This window comes from Struthio camelus, chromosome 4, assembly GCF_040807025.1.
Source record: "Struthio camelus isolate bStrCam1 chromosome 4, bStrCam1.hap1, whole genome shotgun sequence".
NCBI lineage: Eukaryota > Metazoa > Chordata > Aves > Struthioniformes > Struthionidae > Struthio > Struthio camelus.
Window position 1 is genome coordinate 16765135 of NC_090945.1, and position 12113 is coordinate 16777247.

The 12113-nt window shown below is 42.5% G+C and overlaps 1 protein-coding gene across 1 annotated transcript in view; it reads right to left on the minus strand.

The window, feature by feature from the left end:
- The window catches only part of TSPAN5 (tetraspanin 5), an 87646-nt gene that overhangs the window by 16147 nt on the left and 59386 nt on the right, over nucleotides 1–12113 (minus strand). Inside the window, exon 2 of the mRNA XM_068941606.1 lies at nucleotides 7637–7687. Within this exon, the coding sequence (XP_068797707.1) occupies nucleotides 7637–7687 (51 nt within the window). The remainder of the gene's footprint in view (nucleotides 1–7636; nucleotides 7688–12113) is intronic.

Sequence of the window (12113 nt, forward strand, 5' to 3'; positions counted from 1 at the left end):
AAGAGTCAGTGCTGCTGTCAAAGCAGGCTGGCTGGCATGCACCCATTTCTAAGAAACTAGTGATGGGGTGGTACAAGCCAAGCTGGAATGAAGATTTATCAGTCATTAACACTTAAATCAACTAGCGTGGAGCGTTTCCACTACTTTTGCTTCCCTGCATATGCCATAGACAATAAAGTGAAGACATAGCTTTCTGGCTAAGGATGAAAAGCTTCAAAATAAACAAGTAAAATATGACACAGAAATCAGTGAAAAAGTCATAGGCTTGGATATACACAAGTCGGGAAACACGAGCTCTGCCTTAAGACAAAACGGCTGCTATAACGACATCTAGCCAAGTTTTGAAGTCCTTTCTGTGTTTTCCTTCAAGGCTTACAGATGCTGTAAGATCACAGGAAACTTTGCCTTAAAGCAAGAACTCCTGTTTCTTTTAACATTAGCTCATCTTAGAATTAATGCATTGTAGTGTATCAAAACAGTCACTGGAGAAAGGATGTTGCCTTTGTATTATGATTATTTTACTAAACAAAAATATTAAAGAAAATCCAGAAGTATGAAGAGCCATTTAAGTCTCTCTTCATAAGCTACTTTGTGTTGCTTAAAAAAAAAAAAAAAACACACACACGTTTTTTGCAGATGGTCCAAGTCAAACTCAACTCACTTTTGCACGTAGCTCTTGGAGATGCCAGTCTTAAGAGAAGAGTTAGTGAGAAGTACAGTAACTTTGCACTCTGTCACACTCCCATTAAAGTCAACGACAATGCATTTTAGTGAACCATTGTATTTACGCTCTGACCTTTAAGAAGAACACGCCCCTTCCCAACTCGCTTGATTTTCTAGTGCTGCCAGGCTCTCACCACCCTGGCATGCCACACGCTGACCAGTCATTTGGCAAGAGTCGCTCACCTAATCTCTATATAGTAATATATAATATATCCTGACGGCACAAAGCACATACTGTATAATTGTGGCTTGTGCGTTCCCATGTGCCCTCTGCGCATGAATCCCGACTTATCAGTATTCTGGACAGAGACATCTCAGGATATACAGTCAGAGAGGCTTTAGCAATAAAACAATAGCTAGCAGCAGGACTGACCAACACCAATAATGCTCCGCAGTAACAGCTATAGATGCACAGAGCTATCCTGTTAGAAGACTGCTGCTTACTACTGAAATACGGTCCAGTTACCTTCCAGCCTTGCCTTTTCCCGGATACTTACAAATAAGCTATCTGAAACGAAACAGCAGTGTAATATTTGAAAGCAAGGGCAATTAATTACTGAGGAATATTCCTTCATTTTACACTGCTAGAAAGGACTGAATATATAGTCTTATAGGCACATTCTTTTCCTACTCAGCATGGGTTTCTAAAATACCCACTACTGCAGTATTTCGGCATTTTTTCAGTTGTAATCGCTTATTTCTGGGAAGAGTTTGGCAGAGATGTGCAACGGCCTCGTAACAACCCATTCTGCCCTCATCCCATCTTTAGCCAAAAGTGGAAGAGAGCGTTTCCAGAGGTGCCAGAGCACAGGATTAGGAATCTCCCACTCTAACTTTGCCTCTCCCAGTGAGAGGCTCTGAATGCCTCGACCTATCCGCCACGCACATAAGATTTTGTGCCCATTTGCCGACTATCTCTCACAGAAACACAAAACCTAAGCAAACATTTGTAAACCCTTTAAAGTCACGCTTTCTACAAATGCAAAGTTATGTTTCTACCCTTTCCTGCTGCTACAGGCATATCTCTAATCTTTAGTCAGCAGTAAACACTTTGTTTCTAGAGGGCTACATACTCTAATACTTTTCTTCTCATGATGGTATTAGTCCAGGGCTCTGCCCCAATCTCAGGACACGTTCCCTGGCCAATCTCCAGCTCATCTGTTTGCGCTGTTCCCTGTCCTCCATTGCCTCCAGTAGGTTAGAGCACCCAGGTTATTTAAACTTCTCCTCCACCCCAAGTCAAAGTTTGTCTGAGGCAACAAAGGAACAAAAGGCATCATCCATAACTCAACTAAAATCAATAACGGTGAAAAGCCCCTCTGAAACACGTTTAATTAGATCACAAGGATACAATGGGGCATGCATACAAAACGAAAGGCTGGCCCCATATTCCATCCCCACCCCAAATTCAGGAGAGGAAGTCGAGTGAAACAGCAGGACCCGCTCCTTTCTCCAACAAACAGGGAGGGAAGAGGCATTGGTGGTGCCTCCCGTCACATTAAGAAGCACCAGAGAACCGAACCAGGCCCACTAGAGCTCCCACAGAACTGTAATCTCCTCATTACAGTACGAGAGCAGAGGCAGGGGAAAGAAAGAAGAAAAAAGGGGGGGAGGGGAGCCAAAACAGAAGCCTGAATCCCAGTGATGGATGCTGTCACGTCATTTTTTCCAGTGGTCAGAACCCTCCACGCTACAAAGCTGTACTTCACACACAGTTCAAGAGAGAACAAGGCAAGTGAAAAATGCTGGTCTTCAAAACCATTACTTGAGAAGGCTCCTGTCTCCTGACATTATAGCTGCACAATTGCTTGCCTCGAGCCTATCAATAAAGAATAAAGGAGCAACAGCTTCTCAGAAAAGCAAGAAAGGTGCTCCTCTCTCCATCCTGCCCTAAGACCAGCAGAACAATCTGTAGCATCTTCCAAAGGCAACTCTCTAAACTCCAGCTCCCGTCTTTGGTAGAGCTACATAAGCATTTCAGCTCAGATACAGGGAGTCCTTTTAGAGGGAATCTCCCAGTCATCCCCACCAGCTAGGCTTTAGTTCATGGATAACTAAACTTCAGTTCACGGAAACTAAAAATGGTGCTGAAGTCACCATGTCAACACCATTTCCCCTCCTACTGGTTCACACTACTTGCCTTTAGCAGGCTTTGCCTTTGCACATTGGGACCAGAAAGTTACTTCAATTTCTCCAGAATGCATGGATGCCAACGTGGGCATCCTGGCTGCAGCAGCACCTCAGTGTTGCTGTACTTATGAGGCAGGAGCTCAACCACTTTGTGCAAGGAGGCCAAACAAAAGGCAGTCACAAGTTTGTTAGTGCATTAGAGCGATTTCTGGCATAGGCAGACTATAGTTGCAGGCAGTGCAGAGAACCAGCTGCCACATTCAGGTCTCAGAAATGCCTCTTTAAGTCTATAAGACCGTTGCTGCCCTGGAATAACTGACTTCATAGGCACAACAACATACCACAAGGCAAAAGAGCAGGGCTTCAAGTGAAAACACTACACATGCAGCAGCAGTTTTGAAAAGCCAACCATGAAAAACCCTCTCTGCTGCAGGATCCCGTGATTTGGGTCAGAGGGAGGCTCTTGAGATGGTCAGGAAAAGATTCAACAACACTAGACCTTCCTAAACACATTTCTTCTTTGTGGACAGAGAACTAGCCTTTCCAGGCTCATCTGCAGGGCTACGAATCAGCAGCTAACAGGAATATATGGGAGAGATGGGAAATAAAAGAATTTCCAACTGCCTTGCAAAAATGTCTCTCTACTTTCATAGTCACAAAATTCCTGAAGTTTCCCCATGCTGCGCATCTGAATGAGCACAGGGGGGACAGAACAGTAGTCATTCAAACATGCCAAATTAATTCCATTCCAGAATTTTGTCTCTGCAAAACACAAACTAGGTGGGGGATGTTTACAAAACTCGCTTCCTTGATTTCTGTTGGTGTTGCATTTCCCACAGCAAACAGCAATAGCAGCGGCACTTGCTTTTCCAAGTACCTCATGAAGGAGGAGAATTAGTCCAGTTTCCTTGTCATGGGAAAGAATGGTTCAATAGATGAACAATTGGCATAGAAAACAGACAAGTTATAAGCACATTTTTGTATTTTTCAGGATTAATGATCACTAGGTGCTGGAACACTAGTAACAAGACTTAAAAGCCTGTTTAGACAATGCATCTTTATGCACTGAAACCTAAATTTAGTGTAACTGGCAGTATTTATTGCACTCGCTCTTTCCCAGCCCTGTAACATCCACCTGCAGAGTGCGGGGCATAAGCTAGAGACATGCTTTGAGCTCCCTTCAGCTTGGGGGGGACCCCCAGGATAGGCACAGCATTCCCTTGCCAGCAATTATCTTTTTGAAAGAACAACGCGATATAAATGCATGTGCAACCGTCACAGAGCGGCTAGGGCATTGCTCCCTCTTGATGTTTGTCACCAACGGAGACAGTAGAAGTAGTATGAATTCTTTCCTGAAAAAAAAAAAAACCCTGATAGTTTTAACCTCAGGGCAAGGGCAGACAGACCTCATAGATGAACTAAGTCTACTCAACAAATTTTGCCCAGATCTGCAGATTTTTTCCCATTTATCTTTATCTTTACCACCTCCTACTTAAAAAAGACCCTACAATCAACCCCAAGTTCTTTCCTTCTAAAAGGACCCTCTCCCTGGACAGTCTCTTACTGTCTCCGAAGACATAAGAGCAATTTAGCACTTGCTGTCCCTACACTTGCATGTAAATCTGCTGCAGTTAGAGAGAGAAACAGCAAGCTTGTAAGCTCCAATCACCCACTGGAGTCATACCACGCACACTCCCCATGCGTGAGCCTTAAGATCTCATTAGCTAATATATGTCACCAAGGAAGTAGGCATTTGGGGTAAATTTAGTTTATTTTTAAAAAGTCATTAAAGAATTTGCTTGAAGTGGTTAAGAAAGCCAGTAAAATATAATGACCATAAAGCTCTCCCCCTCCCCACTTAAAGGCAGCATTAGCCACTCAGGCTTAGTCCAGACTCTTTCCATGTTACCAATGTTCATTGTTAGCACTCGGAACAATCGGCTGCTTGTTGACGAAGTTTTCTATGCTACAAGCTCAAGTTGAGTGTGCCTGAAGACACAGGAGGATTGTGAGCTATACAGTACACCCATGTATACAGAGTTTTGTTCATTCTCTAATTTTGCCCACCCCAGCTCTGTTTCAGGTTCATGGCCGAGAATGCTAATTTCCCAGGTTTTGTTCAAGTCTGGCTGACTGGCTGTCAGGCCAATTCTATTGACTATCGGACAAATGAGCTCTTTTGCCCCTTCCCTCCCACCCGAGCCTATAAAGAAGGTCACAAGACTGTATAGCAAGCTTTTCTCTCTCTAAAACAACGTTTAACAGATGATGGTCCAAACTAATCAAAAAAGTAAACTCAAAAACCTACCCCAAACAGTTCTCCCCCAGCAGCAAACGGGACCCCTGCAAAAATGTGGATGACTTCAGTATATCTTGCATTTTTTAATTTGGTCTGGTGCACTGTCTTTCGATCTTAAAAAGACTCTGTGCAGCACCAAAAGTATATACAAGTTGATAGCTGGGGGTATAACACAACACAGCTGGATAAAGAGCCAGATGATTAAGGAGGGAAGTAAACTTAAATCCTCCCCACCCCCAAATAAGTTTACAGTAGAGAACTCTTTCTGATGACCCATTCTGGCACAAAACTTACAAACGCACATTTGTACACTATACAGTAGTACTACGAGTTCAACTTTGATAAAGACTTTGTTCACTGGGACAGCAGCAGCCTTAAGGTATCCCGTTACAACGGACCACAATGCCCAAGACACACGCAGGCTTAACCAAGGAGAACTCTGGCTAAAGAAGTGCTTTTCAGTTAAGTTACAGCTCAAGCCTTGGGCTCCCCCCCCCCGCCCCCCACGACCCTCGTGGCCGACCTCCCAGCCCAGCGAGCCTGGGCTAGGAGCCATCTGCCCCCTCTCCCTGACATCTGGCCGGGGAGCATCTGGGGCTCGCTCTCGCCGACTGCGGCTTCTTGCCCTTATCTGTCTCTACCCAGCCACGGGAGCAGAGTAAAACAAAGGTCTCAGATTAGCTTGTCACAAGTCCATATTTTCTGCTACAAAGAAGAAATTAAGCCTCTCTGCACTCCTCAGCTTAAGCAGTTCAGCTGTATCTACACGACAGTGTGGCTGATTCACCCACAGAATAAAACAGTCCACACTGAGCGCCACAGGACACAACAGTCGGAGAGGTTAGGGAGTGATGCTTATTTTCAAGGACCTGCCCTTTAAAACAATAAACAATGTGACATTTTCTCCCACTTGCAGCATCTGATCAAAAATGGTTTAAGATGACAGGGTAACAAATCTACAGATCTCAAGCGAAAACACAAGCTTTGGCTTCTGGCTACTTACAATTCTGAACCGAATGCATTTCTCCTAGGAAAGACTGGACCCCCTTTCACATAGAAAAAATATATTAAAACCTAACAAACCATCATTCTGCCAAAACACCCTTTGACTATAAGGACTGGTACATTTTAAACTTCACAAACTAGACTACAGCTGTCTTCCCTTTATCAATTCATTCCCTCTAAAGCATTACTTGTGATACCATCGAAACAACACAAATTTGTTAAAACTCCTTCTGCGGAGCCACACTGAAACAGAGCAAGTAACTACTTGGGGCTTAGGTAAAAGCTCCGAGTACACTCGGAGAATTAAGTGAAACTTTTTACCTCTTGGTTGATACAAACCCCCACCCACCCACACAAAACCACACCACACAGAGCACCTCCTTCCAGGCCCATTCAAGCCATCCAACACAAGTATCTCATGGTCTGTGCATATATATGCAAACATATGGGTGTGTGGATATATACACAATCAATTAATATCCTATTACTAGCACCGAGAATTACTATTTGTAATTATCCATATCCAACATGCGCAGAACAATGAGAATGTTCTAAGCTAATAGCTTACTTCTGAAACAGAAAAATTTGTCCTGAATTTTTAAGTGGCAAAACTCAAATGTTTCCCACGTGTTACTCTGATCTGCTGCAAGCACCAGTTACTATGCCTGACGTGAACATAACATCATTTTGGAACTTGCATAGTGTTTTCCATTAAAAGAGAAAGAAACTTTCATCAGGTTTATTGTTTTCAATTTTGTAAAATAAAAAAAGGAAACCCTGGCTTTCATTTTAGCGGTGGCCTTTTAGTAAGTCAAGCTTTTCATCCAGCATCCCAACACATAATGACTTGTTTTGTATATTACGGCTTGATAGTTTATCATCTTCCCAACTTCTGCAGCAAGCAAACTAAAAATTAGGCTCTGGTTCACAAGGGTTTTTTCCCCCCCTCCCTCCTTTTCTTGCCATTTCCAAGTTGATTTCACAGTCTCATAACAGAAAACTTTCCAAAGGATAATTTTATTAGCAGAAGAAAAACAAGTTATTTTTTCAGTCGTAGGTCTGGTGGTTGGGATTGTGTGCCTTTTTTTTTTTTCCCCCAAAAAAAAAAAAAAAAAGAGACAGCAATTAGTGTGCTATGTTCAGACAACCCAGCCAGGGCAGCTTATTTTCAGGAAGTGGCCTCTGGGACATGGAGGCTCCCTCTCGATTCCTGGATTCCTGGGACGCGTGCAGTAGGGTCGTATTGCCAGTACTGCCTTCGGGCAAGCCATCTAGTGCCTGTGCTGCAGTTTGAGCATGCATGGACTGAAACGGCTGTTTTATGCGCAAGTGTAAGCTATAATTTCTTGCCAAACCACTCTTGGGCAAGATGCCAAGGATCTTCCTTGAGGTGAGCCAAGCCAAGGCTTTACTCAACAGTAAAGCTCAACTTTGTTTCTGTAAAAACTGTGTGGAGAGTTTAGTGCTATACTCACTTACCTTTTCATTCCATGCCCACAATCCAATCCCAAGAAATGCTATGCCAAGGAACTGAAATAAGAAAGAAAAAAATATGAGTACAATCTATGAATTTATGGATGCAATTTTTTTTTTTTTGGCATATACATTGCCTCAGCTTCTCTGTTGCATAATCAATTTTAGCAGAAGTTCAGGGGCTTACTGAGAGTTTGACAATAAGTATGTAGTTGTTTCTTTCACAATTCAACCATTAGAAGCAGAGGACTTTTTAAAACTTGTACAGTTTAAACAGGGATGTTCCACATACAAAGAGCATTAATTTTGCCATTGTTCTGGCAATTGTTCTGTGCAGGTGGTGGATTAATATAAGGGCAACCCATTATTTTGGCACTGAATTGCCCACCACCTGCACAGAGTAACTGTCCCTGCACCTCCCTCCTAGGTCACTCACTGAGGAAAACTAATTAAAAGGAAGTACTAAATACCCATTTACTACCAGTTTGGGCAATTTTGTCCACATGAACAGAGAAAGCTGTTTAAACATCATGTAACCCAGGAGTTCTGCAGAACATCCTGGTTTAGAAGAATCAATAAGAAATTTAAAAATCACTAAAGTCAATGTTTCATAACTTTGTTATTGAATGTTTCCATATTTCATAAAGGAAGTCACAGTCCGAGGGCTTTCTTTCTCCAAGGTGACTTTCAAAGAAGCAAACTCAAAAGACTTCTTCCCACTGTGATGGAAAAGGGAACAGTACCTAGAATTTTCTTACATCCCTATATTCTCTACTTCCCCCCCTCCCAAAAAAACCCACAACACTTTGGTGCGTTATTCCCCTCAAAATACTGCCGGATTCACACACAAAGCTCATGCTAGGTCTGTGAAACCAAAAGAGGAGGTTGACTAAGCGCCTCATCTCCCAACACTACAGTACCACTCTCATCAAATGTTTAAAAAGCCCACAGACATTTTTCGCTATCTCTAATTTTTCACTCCTCCAATAGCGTTCACTTTTCTTGAACATTGCGAAAGGTTCCTCTTAAAAAAAAAAAAAAAAAATCCAAGCTAGGCATGTAAAGACAGCAGACATCTTGGTAATTTCCAGATAGCTCCATAAAGCAGAAAGAAGGAAAAAGTGTACATTCAGCATGTATGCTTACCTACAGGATAAAAAAGTATACATATAATGCAAAAGTATACGTATAATGCGTGCCTGAGCGCATCTCTAAAGGTCCATCTGTCCACCTTTCATTCCTGGTTTTTAATTCTTAAGCGGTGGCTAAAAAGCAGGCTATATACACTCTTAATTTGAGGGCATGTAACGGAACATCGCTTGCACATCAAGCTCTGGTTTTCCTCGTGGTTTCTCCACAATGCAGTGCACAGATTTGTTTTGGCACTAGTACTTTAAAAAAAAAAAAAAAAAGATCTGTGCAGTTAAGTATCCTAATGATTTTTCTTTTGCAAAAGAAGCCAGAAGTTTTTCTACAGCAAGGTGGGAGGAGGGGAGGAAGGAATGACAACTTAAAAGCTTTCCCAGAAATGAATTCAGCAGCTTCCAAGCAGGATTCCTAATGCCTTTTACACACGTAGAGCAGCAATTTTAGCTTTATGCCACAAGAAGTTCTATAAACCATAACTCAATATTAAAAAGGAATATAGAGTTCTTCACTAGGTTAAAAAATTATATCATCAAATACTTTGGACACAAATTTCATAGACTTACAATCATCAGCCAGTGCCCTCTACTGATACCTAAGCTTTGATAAGTTTTTGCTTTTCTAAAACATCTTCAGTTACAGAAGCAATATTGTAAGCCTTATAGACACTTGATGCTAATGAAAAGAAAAAATCAATGGGAATTGTGCATGTAGAAATTCAGGTTAATATACAGAGTTAAAGACACATGCCTGTACTGCCTCTTACAAAAATTCCACGCACAAAGGAAAAGCCAGTATCATAACACATGCTTCCAGAAGGGGCACGGACAGACCTTAAGTCAACTGGTTGTATTAAAAAAAAAAAATGCAAGCATTAAAAAAAAAGGAAATTCCATCCAGTATCACTACACCTCATACACAAAACAAAAATGCAACTTGAAGTCTTCTGTAATGCATACATCCTCTGGAAACACAGATAGGTGTTTCTTGCCAGGAATGCCTCAGATTAAAATAACTGAAGTCACTAGCAGTGCATTTTCAGACATACTATTTCCATTTTAACCTGAGGGAAAAATCCTTTAAACGTTAAGTCTTGTCTGGTTTAAAGACCAGTCCAAGTGCTCTTGAATCCAGTAAAAATCACCATCAAAACAGGTCCGTCACTATGAGGCAGAAAGAAATGTGAAGACACCTACACCCCAAATAATTATTACTACTTTCCTCAATATCTACTCAGAGGCTGACACAGAAAACTGAGCTAGGAACCAGAGCTCCTGCAACAGCCAGCCCTAACATATGCATGTTGAAATGCCTTAGCACACATCCCAGGCTCCTCAAGGAAAAGTCAGGCTGCTAGACAGAAAGCCCTGAATGAGCAAGGAAGTTGCTCTCCAGGAGAGAGCAGGCAAGTGGTATCTCCAACAGAGGTGCCCAAAACACACCACAAACTCCCACACTAGCTCCTTCCACAAAAATACGCTCTGTGACCTGTAGAAGAGGGAATCATCAATGCCTAAAACAGGAGTGTCCAAAAAGGGCCAAACAAGTCCCCAACAATGAAATATTACAGTCTTCAAAACATCAGCACTTCCTCCCCAGCATCACCATCACCCTACTCACCTCCGCTCTCCTTTGAAAATGAGATGCATACGGGACACGCTCTTTTAGCGGTCTACTATTCAAAAAACTTACGGAAAGCTCAAGTGACAGCAGATAGAGTGAAAATAGAGAATGCAGGAATGCTTAGTCTGGCCTGAGAAGAGATTCGGGAAGAAGCGAGGTAGCAGGATTTCCAGCATGCCACAGGCTGAACCTCTAAACCAGCCCTGAACAACTCCGAGTCTGGCAGAACCAGAGGGCTGCAACCAGACGCTGTGAGCACATGCACACCTCTGTGCCAAGAAGGACCAAGGTCCCATCTTCTGCGCATCTCTTACATCACCCACCACAATACACCCACCTCCATCCCATATCCCCTACTTCACTGCAGCTATTCCCACCTCACACCCTGTGTCCTATTGCAGCCTAGCTGCTAGACCTATTAGCTTCCTTCATAGCTCCCTCCTCGCTGCAGTATCCCAAAGCTCCCCAATATCCCTCACATCCCTGCCATCTCCTTCCACAAGTGTGCTTTTCCAGCTGAGCAGATGACTGCATATACTACCCAGCCAGCTCACCCAGAAGTATAGCTGTGCTCACTGGGAATGAAAACGTCCGTTTTGATTTGAAAAGCCATGACTGCAAATTTAAACATTAGCACAAGCCTGCATTCTTCAAAAGGAATCATCGCAAGCTTGGCTATATTAAATACGAGATAAAGCCTAGATGGAAAAACAGAACTGCTAGTCAGGAAAGTCTGCTTTTTCAGCAGCCTTAACTGCCTATAAATTATGAGAGATGGATTTGAAGACATAGTCTCCTGTGATACACCAAGTAAGCCAAGAAAGGTCATCTTAACTGTAAGACTGCTTTCTCTATAGTTTTACAGCTTGCCAGAGAAGTGCATGCAGTTATTCTGATTGGAACGACGACCTGAAACTTGATGAGATAAAGTTGTACGAGTTTCCAAGTCACCTTCAGATAAACATAGTAAAGCTTTTTGCAGCAACAGCTATCTTTCCCCCTTTCTTACACAGCCAAAAGCAGCAAGGAAAAAAGAACGGGGGTGGGGGGTGGGGGGGAAGCTATATAATTATTAAAAAAAAAGTTGAGTTTGAAAGTGGCAGGTTTTTTTTATAAATAAAAAGGAATGAGACATGCTTTGCGAATAGCTTAATATAGTTTTGAACAGGAAAAATGGAAAACGAGAGTGAAAGAGTTTTGAGCAGCGCACACATACGTAACTTATAGTCACATACACCATCTGCAAGTCTGGCCAAAATCCATTAGTTTTCTTTCAGTTGAGTGTCCTGACCCTTCACCAGAGGTTGAGCCTCCATAATGGTAAGATATTACCTCATTAGGTGCACAAGGCGAGTTACAGTCGACCATAAGGGTATCAAGCCAGATTGAGCTCATCTCAATGTATGGATTGAGAAATGAGACAGTAGTACACTAAGCTGAAGCACCTAAAACACTGGGACCGTCAAGCTTCTAGAAAGCCTGCCCCCCCCCCCCCCCCCAAAAAAAAAAAAGCAGCAGTCCTCTCTGAGAGTTTAAGTGACTCAGTTCTGTCTTCTTCACGCCCCAAAATGGACAACTCTATCCAGTTGCCTTTCAAGCCACTGAATGGAACAGAAACAAGGGATAAAACCTATTTAGAAGAAAAGGATCAGGGTGGAATCGTGAACTCCTTGCCACAGGATGCTATGGAATTCAAAAGGGCAATGGTATTCAG